The following is a 19,223-nucleotide window of genomic DNA, read 5'->3' as shown; positions in this document are numbered from 1 at the left end:
CTTTTTAAGACAGTGTATAATAGTATATGCATTGAAATAACATGAAAAATAAACACACTTATTTCTAATTTTACATACCTGTAAACCGCTTGTATTTAATACATCCTGATGTTTCAGAAGTAACTGGCTGTCCTAACAAAGATTGTAACTTTTCCTGAAAAGTCTGCATTGGTGATAAGCTTAACGGCAGGTGACACTCTGTGGTTTTCAGTCTGAAAGTATAAGAAACTCTTCATTAATAACAAAATTAAACCTATAGATAACTAATGAAGGTCTCTTAAATCAGTATCTAAGACAAAATAACTAATCTTAACATGTTAGGTCCTACATCTATTTGAGTCTGGGAATATGAACTTTTGAGGCAAAGGATACGCCTTGTTACAATAAACTAACAATAAACGCAAATAACATTAATAAAAACATATAGTATACTAAATCCCAAGCACAAATTTACCTTGAGAATTCATCAGAGTTCTGACAATACAGCTGGTAGGCCACTCCAACTGAAACAGACAGTTTCCAGTCCCCAAGTCTGTGTGTTAACCACACAGCCTCTGGAATAAGTCCACCAATAAAGAACAAATCAAGAGCATATTCTGCTGTCCACACAGAAGAAAGTTTCTGTTCCCTGACAGCTCTGGTAACCAAACAGTGTTGCAGTGGAATAAGACGAGGCGATACATCTGTGACAAGAAAACACATTTTAAAGATTCAATACATATGCACGCTATCAGATGAACCATCTAGAATTCCTATGTTCACACTGCTTTTGTATTCATTGCAGTGCACATCTGATCTTCATTAGAGGCATACACTAAAGGGTTTATCTGCAGCAGGGAGATGCAACTCATGCTATGGTACAACAGTGAGGTCAGAGTAGGCTGCTTAATAATGTGGTATATGCAAATGTGTAAAACTCGTGGGTTATTCTTACTTTAAAGATTTAAAGAGATAAATGGCAATTCCAAGTTTTCCAAGTGTACTCATTGTGCTGCTTACTGAAGAAGACAAAAAGCTACAATGCATTTTTGAGAAAGAATAATATATGATTTTAAGAGAGTGTATCAAGACAAACTGAAGACAAATTTAGTATCTCCTTGTTTCTTGAGGTTTAGATTTGTTTTCTAAGGCTTTACTTCCTGGGTTTCCTGGAGAGGTGCTGACCAACATTCACTCTAGGGAGTTATTTGTTTCTCTTACAGTTTCTGTTTACTGTTGAGGCAATGACAATTATTTAGGGAAATATTCACACTAATCCAGCTTATGTGATACAATTTTTCCAAGACTGTCTCACCATGTACATGGAGCTTTGACAAATGCAAGGATTAAAATCAAGGTCTTACTTTGTAGGTTTCATCTGGAAAATTGGCTGATTAGAACATCTAAAAGACCATGAAGAAATATATACCACTGCAAGCTGTAGGACAGAAATGTTAGAAATAGTTCATGTATTCAAATACACTGCAGAAAATCTAATCAGTCAAAATAAGTTAATATCGTAGAGAAATAGCTGGCATTATAATATCAACTTAGTAGTAGAATACTTACAATACTTCCAACTAACTCTCCATTCCTGTGGACATTAAATCACTTTGAAAAATTAACTCTGAAACCAAAAATTTCCTAACAAGAGAGACCTTTAAAACACAATCTCTTGCAGAAAACAGACAAACTACCCACTGTGACAAATACTAATTCTCAAAAAAATGCTGAAAAACAGGACTTAAAACTAACAAGCAGTACTTGGGTTCAACAAGAAACCAAGTTGACATTCCCATTTGTTCTAATGATATGCTGTATGAAGCATTTTGGCTTCTAAGAGCTCGACTGCAAAATAAGCAGAAAAATGCTTTCCTCTGGCTTTTCGGTTTGGGTCACACCAGATCACAAATCCAATTCAACTATTCGTAAAGCACTGCTTTTCTCTCACTTTTGGGAGGATCAGAGTCAGTCAGAGACACATCTTTAGGCAAATGTAATGCGTGAACCACAAATTCTAACGTTACTTAATTTAGATAAAAAACCTAGAGCATCCTTTTACCTGAATATCAAATTTAGATCACTAACTTCAAAGCACTGGAAAATGGAAAAATACCCAAACAACCACATAAACTCGAAGAAAAAAAAACCTTAAGTCTATACATTGGAAGGTGGTTCTGAAGGACAAAAGTCTCCAGGAAGACTGGATATTCTTAAAGGTGCAGGAGCAGGCCATCAGATATTCTGGAAGATGTGCCAACATGGGAGAGTACCAGCCTGTCTGGACAAGGAACTCGGGCTGAAACTTAGCTAAAAAATGAGAGTTGATGACCTTTGGAAGAAGGGGCAGGCAACTCTGGAGGACTACAGGGATGTCACAAGGTTATGCATGGAGAAAATCAGACAGGCCAAAGCCCAACTAGAACTTAATCTGGCTACTGCTGTAAAAGTCAATAAAAAACATTTCTATAAATAAGGAGGGTGAAGGACAATCTCCATCCTTTATTTGATGCAGGGGAGAATGGTGACAAACACTGAGGTACTTAAAGCCTTCTTTGCCTCAGTCTTTAAGAGTAAGACCAATTGTTCTCAGGTTACCCAGCCACCTGAGCTAGGAGACAGGGATGGAGACCAGAATTAAGCCTCCATAATCCAAAGGAAATGGCTAGTGACCTGCTCCACCACTTAGGCACACAAATGTCTATGGAGCTGGATGGGATCCATAGAGGGTACTGAGAGAGCTGGTGGAATTGTTCACTGAGCCACTTTCCATCATGTATCTGTAGTCCTGGCTACCTGGGGAGGTCCCAAATGACTGATGGTTAACAAACGTGACACCCATCTACAAAGATGGGATGGAAGGAGGATCTAGGGAACTACAGCGTTGTCCCTCTCACCTTGATGCCAGGGAAGGTTATGGAGCACATCCTGAGTGCTATAACGTGGCACGTACAAGACAAGCGGGTGATCCGGCCCAGGCAGTATGGCTTTATAAAAGGCACGTCCTGCTTGACTAACCTCATCTCCTTCTACAGCAAGGTGAACCACTTAGTGGATGAGAGAAAGGCTGTGGATGTTGTGCACCCAGACTTCAGTAAAGCCTTTGACAGCATTTCCCACAGCATTCTCTTGGAGAAACTGGCTGCTCATGGCTTGGATGGGTGTATGGTTCGCTGGATGGCCAAGCCCGAAGAGTGGTGGTAAATGAAGTTGGTGGCTGGTCACAACTGGTGTTCCCCAGGGCTCAGTACTGGGGCCAGTTCTGTTTACTATCTTTATCAATGATCTGGACATGGTTTAGTGGTGAACTTGTCAGTATCAGGTTAACATTAGGACTTGATGTTCTTAAAGGTTTTTTCCAACCTAAATGAGATTCAGAGCAGCCCTGCGGAGAAGGACTTGGGGGTGTTGGTTGATGAGAAGCTTAACATGAGCCGGCAGTGTGTGCTTGCAGCCCAGAAAGCCAACCGTATCCTTGGCTGCATCAAAAGAAGTGTGACCAGCAGGTCAAAGGAGGTGATCCTACTCTGCTCTTATGAGACCTCACTTGGAGTACTGTGTGCAGTTCTGGTGTTCCCAACATAAGAAGGACATGGAGCTGTTGGAGCAAGTCCAGAGGAGGGCCACAAGGATGGTATGGGGGCTAGAGTACCTCCCATATGAAGACAGGCTGAGAAAATTGGAGCTCTTCAGCCTGGAGAAGAGAAGGCTGCATGGAGACCTCACAGCAGCCTTCCAGTATCTGAAGGGGGCCTACAAGAATGCTGGGGAGGGACTCTTTATTAGGGACTGTAGTGGTAGAACAATGGTTAACGGGTTAAAACTTAAATAGGGGAAGTTCAGGTTAAATATAAGGAAGAAGATCTTTAGAGTGAGGCTGGTGAAGCACTGGAATGGGTTGCCCAGGGAAGCTGTGAATGCTCCATCCCTGGTGGTGCTCAAGGCCAGGTTGGACGGAGCCTTGGGCGACACGGTTTAGTGCAAGGTGTCCCTGCCCATGGCAAGGGGGTTGGAACTGGATGATCTTAACGTCCTTTCCAACCCTTACTATTCTATGATTCTATGATTCCATTCTATGGATGACATAATCGTTTGATGTTTGCAATTGAGTTAACACCAAAAATATTTTCAATAATCAAGAGTTGCAAAACCTTAATACCACACACAGACACACACTCCCCTCACCAAAAATTTACAATTAATGGTGCTGAAATAAATCACCAAGATAAAACATAATAGACAGCATTGATACACATGTAAGAAAAAGAAACAGAATTAAGCACAGCAAATTAAACTGCTTTTAGAGAAAATACCTTGCTTGATGTGAAGTGGGTGCAGGATGTCTACGTTGTGTGGGGGAAAGATATAGAGCAGCTGATTTGTGAAATAAGCGGCCATGAATCGTGCCATGGACCGAATCACAGCCATAGCAGTTTCGGTATGAATATCTGTTACCATCCATAGTTCATGCTGAAAGTACTTGGTATCTGAAAAAAACAGATATCAAATTAAAACATTATGGAAATGATTTTGATTTTGAATCCTGAAATTGCTTAATCAGATTATAAAACATTTTTTTAAACCATGCAAACTATGGTATTAGTGTCAAACTTTCACGACTTACAGAACTAACTACACATTATATTAATACTAAAAGACTTCTAAACTAGGTTGTTAACGACTAGAGCTGGACTTCTAGTACCTAAATTTAGATCAGTGCTGAGTCAAAAAACTTTAAATTTGGAAATACAGATACCATTTTCTGACTTAACAGAAAAAAAAAAAGATACAAGCATCTGCAAAAAAATAATCAACCATCAACTTATGACTCGTGACCAATCTATCACGTTATATCATAAAAAAAATGTTAAATCAATATAAAGTGAAATCAGATCATTTCACCCTTATTTTTCTTATTCAAAGTCTTTCCTTGAGCAGATTTATATCTAAGAACATTTAATGGGCCATGGTTCCATTACTAATTATACAATTAAAAGTTGTCTAAACACTCCAACAAGGGCAGCTGAAAGAACATGTGAGGATCAGAAGAATCTTCTTCTGAAGATCTTTTTCTAAGGATCAGAAAAAGATCTTTAAAGTCACTGAAAACAGACTTCAGTCCAGTGTAAAGAGAAAAGCATGCTGCCAAGTGTGGCTGCGATGGCCCAGAAATTAGATACTACGTTATTCAAACAGTATCACCATATCTTATCACACTTTTATGCAATATAAACATACCAGAAAATTTTTCCATCTGACCCACTGTCAGCTGTGATCGCCTTAGAATTTCTCCTACCAGGTGATCACAGAGTCCCTGAGCCTCGCACAAGTTATATTGATACAGGTGGCAAAATAATATTGCAAGATAGTATCTACGCTGAAGAAAACATGTTCTTTTTCCCCCTGCATTAAAAGAGAAAAAAAAAAAAAAAAATTAGTCTCAAAAACAAACACAGCAAGTTTAAAAATACAAGTTCCTCCCTCTCCAGAAACAAATCTATGTAAATATATACTCTGAGCAGCAGAAATCAGCACCAGCTATTTTGAGAGATAGGATCCTCCTACAACCTCTAAGTTACTAGTGAGTTAATGCTCATCCACAAGTTTTACTTCTAGATATTTGGCAGTTTTCAAACAATACAGTGTATAATTGCTCCAGGAGAGCTCAAGAGCCTAGTCTTCAAAGAAGGAATGCCTAAATCACAACGAAATTGCTTAGACATGCTTCCGGTATCCTGAATTCTGCATGAAGTACTCCTCATTATAATAACCAGCAAAAAGTGTTTCTCATGATGCATGGGAAGACACTCTAGAATATCTGTTTCAAATCATCTCCTAAATAAACTCCTGCTACAAATTATTTTGTTTCTCCCCAGACACTAAGACCTACGATTTTACAGCTCCTAAGGGAATCGATTTTTGTTATCCGCTTTTCATTGTCTCTTTCATGCTCAGAAGTATATCTAGAGGTTTTCTGTACCATGTACTTCATAATCACAAGAAAACTGAAAATAAAATAGAAATGTAAGGAATTTTCCCAGGGAACAATCAGACCTAAGTTTTGCCTGGTCTCTATTTAAATCCCAGCTTAATTTCAAACGTGTCATTTATGTGTCTTGCCTCTATTTTTTGAAGAGCAGAGAGTTATAAATAACTACATAAGGTGATTACACAACTTAACCCCTCCACCCCCAAGAAAGAATTTACCTCTTACCTTTTCCCTTGATTTCACAAAGAGATCTTTTCCAAATCTCCAGAGATTCTCTGTATGAGCCTAAAAGGAACTTCTCCTCACCTATAAAAGTCACATATATAACAAATTAAAAGCTCTACATAGTTAGTTTTACATGTGCAAACTCACATGCACTTACTTCGGTATTACAGATTTATGAAAAGCACAGTGAAATATGTGAGTCTGCAGCAAATTTCTGTTCTCAGTGTAAATCTAAGTGTTGAGCATCTGAATGAAGCTGCCTTTGAATACCCCTCCCCACCTTTTATTTAATTGCTAAATCACTACCAAAAAAAAAAAAAAAAAATCAGGTTATAATCATTCCTACAAGGCTTTCGGTAATTAAGTTCCCCCCCCTCTTTTTTTTAAGATTAAACAAGGTTATAAACATTAACTATACTTATAAACTTCAGCATTCAAAACCTGCAATAGTTTCTTAATGGGAAAAGCATTTTCTCTAATGCTTTCATATTTCCTATGATGTGGAAGATGTTTTTTCATTATAAAAAGTAGTTACAAAATTATTTACCAAGTTGAATACATGTATTCTTTTTCAGTGTAAAAGCACTTTCAAACAACAGGTCTGAAGACTGTTACACATTCTGTTTCTCTAAATGTCATGTCTCCACCTCTATGCTCATTCCAATTTTTAGTACATTGGTCAATTCCTAAATACTCTGACAGAAAGGAAACACTAAAAGAGCAGAGTTCCTGGGCAAAGGAGAAGGACAGGAGGAAAAACAAACAACCCAAAACCCAAACCAAACCAGACAGCACTACTGCAGAAGAAAAGCAAAGGACAAATTTGCCACTTTATCCTGCTTAACAGCAGCTAGCAAGTGCAGGTATGGGCTGGCACATCAGCATACATGTTACCCTAGCTCACGCATAAACCATACTGTATCTATTTGACAAACTGAATGTAAACAAAGAACATAAGGAATCAGTAGAAAGCTTTATGTATTGCTAGGATGAATGAAAGAGACACAAAGGAGCTAATGTATGGAGTGATGTAGAAAGAGAAGCTAGAAGTAAGATTTAATAGAGAGATCAAGAATATGGAAAGGAAACAGATGGGCAACATAAATAGGAAGCAAGGCTTATTAGTCTGGAAGTGGAAAGCAAGACAGAGCACAGGACAATAAAGTATAGGAAATTAGGCTATAACCATAAACCGTCTGCAAAATAAATACACTAGATTAAGTCTAGTACATTGTTATGCTAAATTAGATGCTTAGTTGAGAATGACTACATTCACATACATGACATGCTCATGCCAGTGGTGATCACATGAGGTGAACAGGACTTCTGCACAGAAATTCAGTTAGAGACACATTGTGATGCCCATCTACTTCAGATGAAATAACACAGTGCAAGAGATCAGAATTTAAATCCTGTGTTCAGATTCTCTTAGACATGACTCAAAGCAAACTAAAGTCACTACAGTCTTCTTATTCAGCTCAAGAAGATCTAAAGATTATAATACAATCTACAGTTGTACTGGGACACAAACTACAGAGAGAGAGTTTCAATCAGAATTTTAAGAAAAGTCCCACTAGTAACTTTTTTAAAATCTGGTGGTTATTGACTGTCCTAAAGTTTGCTCTAACTTTCCTATTATTCAATTAACCATGCAACTACCTAATATCTGAAGTTCTTTCCAAAGTACTAACCAGCTACAGAATTAATCTTCAGATGTTGTTCTAAGGTCACTCCTGAAGACTGGAGGGTCGCTTGTATATGACTTAAAAGTGATGAGGCAACAGACTCTTCTTCTACATTCTTGTTTACTTTTCTCTTCAGCTGCACCTGATACCAAGCCACTTTCTTATACAATAATCGCCATAGTACAAGCAACCTGTAGTTGAAGAAACAAAATATTATGAAAATCATCAGAAGTTAACAGTTACTTCCATCAATTTTTTAATTTTCTTATGTTTTGCGTTATGTATCTCAAAGCTAAGTTTTATTTTATGCTAGCAACAACTTTCTTGACTTCAATGAGGGGGGAAAAAAACAAAACACTTTCTGCCTTGGCTTCTGGTTTTTGACCAACGAACACTCATTCTCCTGAATTTGCATAAAAGCAGCAATCTACATCAAGCACTGAAACACATCCAAAATTAACCCCTTGCTATTTAAAATATGGAGAAATTAAATAACCTAGACAAACCTCAAAACACGTGCCAGTGTCTTTATAAACCAGACTGATTAAAAATACAATGAAAGCATAACACAGAAAAGCAAAGACAGGCAAACAAAAAACTGCAGAGCTTGTTTTTAGGGCTGGCAAGTCCCTGATGCCCAGCACAATGCTATTAGATGTACCAGCTCAGATATGTAGTAAGCTTACCAATACAAGCAAATATACATTGCCAGAGACTTGAAAAAGCTCGCACAGAACTGCAACACATCTGCAGCTTCTTCTCTAGCATTACTGCTTTCATCATTAATATATACATACTCAGTCAAACACACAGTGCTCAGTACGTGAAGCACAATTAATCTAAAATGTGGATTATCTTCTCAGAGACAAATATGCCTATCAAATTCGCAATGAACACAGTATTATATTTTAAGCTTGTTAAAGAAACGTTACTGCAGTAAGATCAGATTTGTGAGTCATAATGCTTCTTAGGTTCTCAATCTCTGGAAGGAACAGCTTGCTTGTACGCTAACACACTTGGATTAATCTGAGTTCTGCACTGGAAAAACACTCCAGTGATAATAATGTATTTTCCAAATAGTTGTATAGCACACTTCAGTTTAAGCTTCTTTAAATTTTATGTGTGTATGTGCAAATAAGAAACAGCTCTGCTGGTTTAATAAAGTTTCCACACAGTGGGGTTTTTTCTTACTGCTCCAGGACACCATATACATAATCAAGTGCAAACTTTGCTGACTAAACTGACATTGTAGATATATTGCATATGAGCAGCCTCTTGGGTCCATACAGTTTGGAACTTCTACATAGGAAAGTGCAGAATGAGCAAAAGGCAGTAAAAGCTTTTTAAACTCACTACCAGGATTGATGCTGCACTACCACACCAGGTGTGAGCTTTTAATCCACCAATTATCTCTGAACTGATTGGCAGTAATTAGTTAAGTCACCATAAGAACTATATTCAACCATAGGTCTAGGCCCTAAATCTGCATGCTTTAGTAGATTATCACAGTTTTTCTATAGAGTATGACATAGAAAAGAAACAAAAGGATGTTGCAATTATAATATTGAAAAATAAATATGTTGCTCCAACATATAGAATCATAGGATCATTTAGGCTAGAAAGGACCTTCGAGATCATTGAGTCCAACTGTTAATAAACTGCCAAGGGCACCACAAAACCACATCCCTAAGTATCACCTCTACACATCTTTAAGTACCTCCAGGGATGGTGACTCTATCACTTCCCTGGGAAACATGTTCCAGTGCTTGACAACCCTTCCCTTGGAGAAATGTTTCATAATATCCAATCTAAACCTCTCCTGCTGTAGCTTGAGGCCCTTACCTTTTGTCGTGTCACTTGCCACTTGGAGAAGAGACCAACCCCCAGCTCAATACAACCTCTTTTCAGGTAGTTGGAGAGAGAGACAAGGTCCCCCAGAGCCTCTTCTCCTCTAGACCAAATAACCTCAGTTCCCTCAGCTGTTCATCAGACTTGTGCTCCAGACCCTTCACCAGCTCCACTGCCCTCCTCTGGACCCGCTCCAGCACCTCAGTGTCTCTCTTGTAGTGGAGGGCCCAGAATTGAACACAGGATTCAAGGTGCAGCCTCATCAGTGGCCAGAACAGGGGGATGATCACTGCCCTGGCCTTGCTGCCACGCTATTGCTGATAGAGGCCAGGATTCTGTTGGCCTTCTTGGCTGCCTGGGCACAAGCTGGCTCGTGTTCAGCTCCATCACTCAGTACCCCCAAGGTCCTTTTCCACAAGCAGCTTTCCAGCCACTCTGCCCCAAGCCTGGATCGTTGCACGGGGTTGTTGTGGCCCAAGTGCAGGACCCGGCACTGATCCTTGTTGAGCCTCATACAGTTGACCTTCGCCCATTGATGCAACCTGTCCAGGTCAGTCCTCAGAGCCTTCCTACCCTCCAGCAGATCAACACCCCCACCCAATGTGATGTTGTCCACAAATTTACTGAGGGTGCATTCAATCCCCTCATCTAGATCATTGATAAAAATAATAAACAGAACTGGCCCCAGTACTGAGCTCTGGGGAACACTAGTGACCAGTCACCAACTAGATGTGACACTATTCACCACCACTCTTTGGGCTCAGCCACACAGCCAGTTTTTTGCCCAGTGAACCATACACCCATCCAAGCCAGGAGCAGCCAGTTTCTCCAAGAGAATGCAGTGGGCAACATTGTCAGAGGCTTTACTGAAGTCTGGGTACACAACATCTACAGCCTTTCCCTCCTCCACTAAGTGGTCCACATTGTCATAGAAGGTGGTGAGGTTAGTCAAGCAGGATGTGCCTTTTATAAAGCCATGCAGCCTGGGCCAGATCACCTGCTTGTCCTGTGCATTTTTTTCCCCACACAAAGATAATTCATACCTTTTTTCTGCTTTTGCGTCATGGTTTACTGCTCGAGGAGGCTCTCTAAGCAGAGATTTCAGAGAGCTGAATTGCTGAGTAGTACTCTCATTCAGAACTAGGAAAACAGGCACAGTGAGGGAGTCAAGTTCTACAAGACTATTACCATGAGGAGATGAAAAAAAATTCTCATACTGCAGTATGCACACATTACTTAAAGTGTGAGAAACCATTTTCAAAAGACAGAAACATGCCAAAAGATTTTGTGAGAACAACTGATCTTGTTGCTGTATAAGCATCAGTTTTAAAGTTTGTAGTGTCAGCTTTGAAACATGCCCAGTCGGACTGGCTCTTGAATGCCAGTACAAGATAGTTAAAAACTGCTGAAAATATTTTAGGACACAACTTATCCAGTGAGTATTCTCTGCAGACTTGTTTAAAGATGCATCCTGATTTAGCAGAGAGCATTTCATAAACTGAAGAATGCTGAAAAAATGGATAATGCAATTCACTATGTAATTCAGCAACTTATCTTTCTCTTCCATATTTTTTGAAATCCCTATCTGCCATGCAGCAAGGAGGTTTTTCTGAATGAAATATAGCTCCACTGATAACTTATCTTTCTCTTCAGTATTGTCTTTTGCATGGATAGTATCAAACATTGATGCAAATTCTAAGTGGCCTTGATCAGCTTTACTAACAAACGAATGGATTCTTTGGCTATAGAAGCTGGAAGGGCTACTGCAGAACTGCTTTTCATCATCCAATTCTTCTTCATGATCCTAAATCAGACAAGGGAAAAAAAAAAAAAAAAAAATCAACAGCTTAATTCAAGTCTATTGAGAGAGAGCACAGTCTGCGAGCAGCACTAGTCAGTCTCACAAACATAATCTTTACTCTTAATTAACTTGCTTCATTGCTAACAAGTTTCACAGCAGTTTCATCTAGATCTCAAACTAAATGTGGCTATTGGAATAGCTGTGCAGACAGAAATTAAATTACCTAACAACAACAAAATTACAAACATAGCACTAGTTTTTACACCAGGAAGTGAAACCCTGACCGTTATTAAGCCCAGAGCATGAGGACGAGTTTTTGCTAGATACTTGTAAGATATAAAATCCATTTAACAAAACCTCAAAAATGTCAATGAACAAATCAAAAACCGAAAGCAAGAAACGGAGTTAGGAAAGGCTGCACAGTAACTCTGATCACAGAAGCCAGACAGGCTGAGAAAATTGGGGCTATTCAGCCTGGAGAAGAGAAGGCTGCGTGGAGACCTCATAGCACCCTTCCACTATCTGTAGGGGGCCTGTAAGGATGCTGGGGAGGGACTCTTCATCAGGGACTGTAGTGATAGGACAAGGGGTAATGGGTTTAAACTAAAACAGGGGAAGTTCAGGTTAGATATAAGGAAGAAGTTCTTTACAGTGAGGGTGGTGAGGCACTGGAATGGGTTGCCCAAGGAAGCTGTAAATGCTCCATCCCTGGCAGTGTTCAAGGCCAGGTTGGACAGAGCCTTGCGCTACGAGGTCTAGTGTGAGGCATCCCTGCCCATGGCAGGGGAGTTGGAATTACATGATCTTAAGGTCCTTTCAAACCCTAACCATTCTACGATTCTACGAAATTTTGGAACTGATGGAAGAATCCTCTAAAAATTGAGGATAAATATCTTATTTACTAAGGATAATAATATTGTAGTTATTATTATACTTTAGAGCCCCCGTATATTTAGTAGTGTAATGTTACATTTTATTATAAAGTGAAGTTAAAGTAACACATTAATGAAGTTAGATGAAACAATAAACTGATGTACATGTAGATTAGTACACATTTTTCAAAAAGTTAACACAATGCTAAGAGAAATGATGTTTGAAAGGAAAAAAAATGAAGTATCAGTTGAGAAAAATAACCACATTCCTTTAAAAAGAATGAGAATTTAACCAATACTGAATTAGCTCAAATATACCTAGTAAGAGAAAATACACTTATATTTGGGGGGAAAAAAAAATATTCTTTTACGTTTAGAATAATTTAAGATCAAATAATCTGCATAACTTTAAGTGGAAAAATGCTATTAAGTACCAGTAAATCCATGGTTTTCTCACTAATTTCTGTTGTGTCCTCTTCCAGGAATTTTGGAATGGTGGAAAAGATGGAACTTCGGTTCTGAGCATGTTTTAAAAGACTAGCTTCTAAAGACAACAGTGATCGTAAACACAGAGGTCTCCCTTTAAACTAAAAGAAATAACAACAACACAAAACGTATTATCTGTCTTTAGCAAGATCAAACCAGATACTTCCTAAACAAAACAAGGAAATTGGTCTCTTCTGTAAAAAGCTTCAGTTTAAAAGTCCCAGACAGAAAGGGAGAACAGATCAGGCCTATGTTGCACAGGAACAATCATTTGACCATGCTTCAGGAATGCAGAATTTTCTCAGCACCAGACCACTTTACTCTGCTTCATGCTGAAAGAATCTGCTTTCTTGATCACTGAAATGATCTTACAATTTTGCCAGTATGTAAGGGCTTTCTTGCATTCCTACTAGTAACATATCTTTATAAGTTGTCAAATCTTTAGCCGCTCTTCTAGCTTATGCATGAATACCATCGTAACTCACTTCTCCAAAAATCCAAAATACAAATTGAGTAGGAAGAGAAGTTGTATTCCATCAGCAAATGAAAAAATTATGAATTTAATATCTATTATATCTTATGTGGTTGGCAACAGTTGCAGGACCTCTTTTTTCAAAGGTTTCCCTTCTCCCAAACTTAGATCAACTTAGAAATGACAGAAAAATAAAAACCAAATGCTTTAAGCAAGCTTTAATTGACAACTTCAACTGAGGACCTAGTGGACACATGCACAGAGCACCACTGGGACTGTTGCTGACTGCTCTAAAACAGCAGCAGCCTAAGATAAGAGAAGTTTTATAGAATCCTTTCTGCATAATTCTGAATGGATAAGTTAGTCAGAGTAGCATAATACCTGTCAGTGCTCTGAACCAACAGTACAGATACAGAAATACCAATTTCTTTTACAGTTACAGAAAGAATAGTGACAGGTAACACTGACCCCTTTACTACATTTTACTTAAATGTCACCCAGATAAAGGAATAAAAATTCAGGAAAAAAGATGTGTATTCAATTGTTTTCCAGATCAACACTATTCTCAAAACAACTTTATAATTAAAGGAATGTATACAAATATCACAGTAAACTACACTGAGGTACTCAGTTTAAAAAAATCACACATTTTTATGTACATGCGGGGTTTTTTTTCTTTTTTGTTTGTTTGTTTTTTTTTTTTTACATAAAACCTTCAAAATAATTTGAAGGTTTTTTTTTTTTTTAAATAAAACCTTCAAAATAATTGAAACCCTACCTTGGAGTTCAGCAAATTCTGACGGATACTTTCAAGCCGTTGGGTTGAATCAAGCAAAAGAGTTCTTATGAATCCTGATGGTGAAAGGTTGTTAGGAAATCTAAGCACTGTTATCATGTATCCATCGGAGACAACGAGGTAGGGTAATCTTGAATGTGAAGCAACCGAAAATCTCTGTCTCATAAGGTCACTTTCGGAAGCTGAAGAACCAAGAGACTGACTAGAGTCTTGACAAAAAGAGTGCTGCTGTCTAAAATAAAGACATATCAACATTTAAGCAACTATCATATGTAATAGTCATGAGCAGATTAGAGAAAATATAACATATGAATGTTTAATACTGCTCACATTACTGTCCCTATAGGCCTATTCAGAATTCTAAGGAAGCACCTAAGTTTTTTAGCATGAGCACTGAGGATAACACTATTTATGCTTGCAAGATGCCAATATTTTGCTGCAGTTGCAACTTTTTTAATTTAAAGAAGAATAAAAATGGCTCTCACTATTCTCTACTTCATTAATAAGTATTATGCATATTTTTCACAATTTGACTTCAAGTTTCTGTATCACACTTTCTTACCTAGCTTTTAGTATCTATGACAAGTGCTTGAAGATGGAATTTTCATCAGATGCTAAAAGTCATGTATGAAAAAACCCCAAACCTATAAAGTTCCGAATCTCAGTATTTCAGAATCAGTTCAGACATTTCACAGAAAAATTTTATGTCAACACACAAGTCTTCTCTTACAAAAGAGGGCTTATGAAGTCTATTTTTACAAAGAAATCACTCCTTACTGAGATCCAGAAAGCTGTGTTGTGCATGTAGCCCCATAACGTTTTGAAATAATGTGTAAAATTACTGTTGCTGAGTTTGGGGTTTTTTATTATTTCTTAATATTCTGGAAGTTAGTACATTATGTGAAAAAGGTAGCTACATACATTCAACAAATAACAGTAATTAGGTATTTTGATGTATTTTAGTATCTGATTTTTCAACCAGACAGTGTGAGAAGGTATTACGCTGCTTTGAATGTTTTCATCAGATGTTAACATTTATACACTACGCAGCTTTAGGCACTTAGAACTAATAGGATAAAATAAATTAAAAAAATAAATAAAAAAAAAGTTTGGATTTTTTTTTTGTTTCCTTTAGTTGTTCAAACTATTTTACTTTTTGTAACTTTGAATTTATGCTAGAAAGCATTAGAGATCCTTCTACTTCCCCATGCATCCAGCAGCATAAATTAAAAAATTAGATCTGGAGTACTCCCTCAAAAACCACTAAAAAAGCTAACCAGTTTTTTGTCCTACAAATATGTTATTTACAAGACATATAAATGTGATACAAAGTTCTGTAAGCAAAATCAAATGCCACTGGATTAAAATAAATCTGCACTTTCAGTACTTTTGTAAATTCAATTTCTTCTTATATCATAAAATCATGCCATTTTTAGTTACTACTAAATTCAAACACTTCTAAAAAACCAAATCAGTTCACGTATACTTAGCGTCATAATGCCAATTTTCATCACAACAAACTCATTATAAGAAATAGAAAAGAACTATGAATGAGAACAGATATTGAGAAGATATATGAAAAGCAGAAGAGTGAATTGAGATACAAAGTTTGTGTGAAATTGTAAGAAATATCACAAAGTAAGATATGATCATATGACAAAAATGTATAAACATTTTCAAACCCTTTTACCTGCATGTTATTAGTGGATGAAATGGAATAAATTCTGCTGGTCCAAATTCTACAGAGCAGCCAGAAGTAATCAAGGTCAGCAATTCACCCATGCACGTCAATAAAATCAAAGATCCACGTTTTAACATGCAAGCCAAGAAAAGGCTATCAGGAGTCCAACTCATATCGCCAACCCAGTAAGATCTAAATTGGGCAAGAAAAAAATACTTTTCTCTGTCAAATTTCTATATCAAAAGGTTAGGTTAAAATAAATAAATAAATAAATAAATAAATTCCACAACAGCAGCAAAACCAGCATCAGTTACTGACCTGATAAACTTGGATGGAATCGTGCTATTCTTGCTACTACAACCTTTAAGGCTACCCGAAACAGTTACAAAATTCAATGTGTTCAAAAACAAAATCTGAGTTGCCTAGAAAGAAAGAGTAAACGTAAAGAGAATATAAATGTTTGCATCAAACTGTCATTGTTGTAAAAAACAATTTCTACTAGCAGTACATTTGACGGACTGGAAACATTATTACATATGAAAGTGAATGACACTTTGCTATTTCTTACTATTTAGAGTATTTATCAATTTCTACACCTATTTCTACATTTAATATATACTCAATATATAAATCAATATTCTTTTTAACATAACTTTTTCTAAAACCCTCAAAACAATGTAAGATCACTCTTTTCCAGTCTTGCTGATGAATAAAAACTGGAGCTTTGAAGGACTGCATCATTCCATCCTAGTACACTAAATAAGATGGCCCATATTCCCTGTCACCATTAGCACTAAAAACAACATTAAGATTTGGCCTTCAAGATGTTAGAAGGAATAACAGTATGAAGTGGGAATATAATTTCCAAGACATGATAATCAGGCCCCAGCCTAAGAATCATCTCGAATCTTTGCAGGTACAATGCAGTATCTGAAACTAATTCATTATTGTATTTCCTGAAGATTGGAAACATCAGAGGAGCTTATATGGATTTCTTAACTGAACAACAGCATTCACAATACTGCAAGTTGTAGCAGAATATTTTAGCTATGGATCTCAATGTGAACATAACCACATGCATCAATAAGAATGATGAAAAATCATTCCTACAAATGTGCTATTAAATCCTTGTTACCATTTCATTCAAATTGAACTACTGGCTTGAATGACGTTCTCTCTATCATACCTTTGGATCGGTTTGATTAACAGCTACTGCAAGTAGAAGTCCATCTCCTGCAAATGCACACAGCAAAGCTCCTCTTGACTTGACAGACACACACTGAGGAACCAAATTAAGAAGAGAACAAGTCTGTTGTATCCAGTGGACCTGGTATGGCAAAGAACTGAGTACCAAAACAAAGACAAGACCGAATGTTACTCAGTTATGCTGAATGAGGTGATTCATATATAGCAAAAACCATGCAAGACAAAAAACACATCAAGCATGAACAACTTAAAAAAAAAAAAATAATGCATTTTTCTTCAAAAGCCTTACAAATGAAAAATACTTCATATTTACACAAGTTTAAAAATAATGTCTGAGCACTGAGAATGATTTTTATGGGATGGGAATTTGAGCTATATGTATAGAATATGTAAATAAGTATAGATCTATGTCATATAATTAAGGCACTTGCGTTCTAGCCAAGAATAGCTTCTTCAGACAGCATAACGTCATCCAACAGAGGAATTCAGAATTCAAAAATGAAAATCAACAGTATGCTGCGCCGAGCAAACAAGCTGTAGATGCCCCATCTTTAAAGTGTGCACAATAAGGCTGGATTTGGCTTCCACCAAAGTGATCTAGTGGAAGTTGTTCCTGCCCATGTCAGAGGGGTGGGAACTAGACGATCTTTAAAGGTCCCTTCCAACCCAAACCATTCCATGAACCTAGAAAGATTCCAAAACTGATAGAAAACACAAGAAAGATTCCATTTGGAAGCATGCCATCTAACACAAAAAAATAACGCAGTAATATGAAAAAGTGTATTAAACAATAGTAAACAAAACGAGCGATAGTTGGCATAAAGAAATCATGAGTAACACAGCTGAGAAATGTAACAATTTCAGGCTGCAAGTACTATGGTGCATATATATGCACTTCTACAGTGGGAATGTTATGGTCTATTTCATTTTTTGTATTAAAAGCAAGGCATTAGCATGCTACTCACAAACTAACTGAAGAGTGATGCAGCTTAACAGGACAAGGAGGACATCAGTATCAGCAGAGTATCATTAACAAAAGCTGTTGTACCATGTCAAGCATAGGGCAAACTTCTAACAAGTTACTCAAGTTATACTTGCAAAGGACATATCTGTTTAATCTCATATATAATTGTATCTCACTTAGGAAGAAGAATGGACTATACATGGAATGGACTCAGGATTATTGTTCAATTGCATTTTTAAGGGGTTGTATCAGTTCAACTATTTCAGTACATGGTCTCAGCCCAGATAAAGAAAGAGACACACACTCTTGTCTAGGCATACATGATGAAAAGGGAAACAGAAAACAAATAAAATCCCAACTCTAAAGCACTTCATAACAAAAATCTTCCTCAAGCTAATTAACTTCAAATACCTTTGAACTTACCTAACATATTTAAAGCTATTTTCATGCCATCGAATAATCAAAAATGTGAGTACCAGATGTTCTCCAGAGTAGAACACAAAAGAGCACAAACAGCAATCACCCAGAATCTGTGGAAACAAAACAAAAAAACCCCCAAACAACTAAAATACAATTCAACCAAAACCAGAACAACCCCCAAAACCTGGTTACACACAATTTTCTCTGTAATTTTTTATATATTTAGATAACTTGCTATTACAGTTCAGATTAAATAACTATGTCATTCAGAAAAATAAAGGTTTTCAAGAATATTAGTAGGCCAGACAGACTTCTATCTGATCCAGTACAGCTGTTCTTACACTGTCACTAAATCCAATATGAACTGAACTAATAAGCCTATGTACAACACCAAAGTGGTGAAGAGGCAGACATTGCTCTCAAACTCACCACAGCTTCTGTGGCTCTAATTTAGATATGAGATTAAGTGATTGCTTTAGAGCTTATTTTTTACCTCATTTTGTATGAAAGCAGCATGCACTCCAATTTCTTTTTCTTCAGTAGAAGGCAACATGACTGATTCATCAGGCAAAATCTGCGTCCAACGCCCAGGAGAAGAATTTTTACAAGAGGATGTATTTTCATGTTCTGTGCTTTCCCACAAAAAGGCACATGCCGTAGGAGTAGTTAACAGTGCTTTTCTGCCATCTCCGGATACATACAAGTACAATCTCATTAAACACTCTGGGGAAAAAAAAAAGCAAGACCACCACAACAAATACAACAATGTGCCAGAATAGTTTCTGTTCCTCTGTTAGAT

The 19,223-nt window shown here is 37.3% G+C and overlaps 1 protein-coding gene across 1 annotated transcript in view; it reads right to left on the bottom strand.

The window, feature by feature from the left end:
• The window catches only part of CPLANE1 (ciliogenesis and planar polarity effector 1), a 60,181-nt gene that overhangs the window by 38,114 nt on the left and 2,844 nt on the right, over positions 1–19,223 (bottom strand). Inside the window, exons 5-18 of the mRNA XM_030512486.1 lie at positions 18,918–19,147; positions 18,428–18,534; positions 17,021–17,177; positions 16,153–16,256; positions 15,844–16,026; positions 14,136–14,385; positions 12,834–12,986; positions 10,770–11,530; positions 7,885–8,069; positions 6,194–6,274; positions 5,218–5,382; positions 4,293–4,466; positions 455–683; positions 79–212 (exon numbers count right to left, since the gene is read on the bottom strand). Of these exons, the coding sequence (XP_030368346.1) occupies positions 79–212; positions 455–683; positions 4,293–4,466; positions 5,218–5,382; positions 6,194–6,274; positions 7,885–8,069; positions 10,770–11,530; positions 12,834–12,986; positions 14,136–14,385; positions 15,844–16,026; positions 16,153–16,256; positions 17,021–17,177; positions 18,428–18,534; positions 18,918–19,147 (2,913 nt within the window). The remainder of the gene's footprint in view (positions 1–78; positions 213–454; positions 684–4,292; positions 4,467–5,217; positions 5,383–6,193; positions 6,275–7,884; positions 8,070–10,769; positions 11,531–12,833; positions 12,987–14,135; positions 14,386–15,843; positions 16,027–16,152; positions 16,257–17,020; positions 17,178–18,427; positions 18,535–18,917; positions 19,148–19,223) is intronic.

The sequence above is a fragment of the Strigops habroptila genome, chromosome Z, assembly GCF_004027225.2.
Source record: "Strigops habroptila isolate Jane chromosome Z, bStrHab1.2.pri, whole genome shotgun sequence".
NCBI lineage: Eukaryota > Metazoa > Chordata > Aves > Psittaciformes > Psittacidae > Strigops > Strigops habroptila.
Note: the sequence above shows the minus strand (reverse complement) of the source record. Positions and strands in the feature narration are given on the sequence as shown.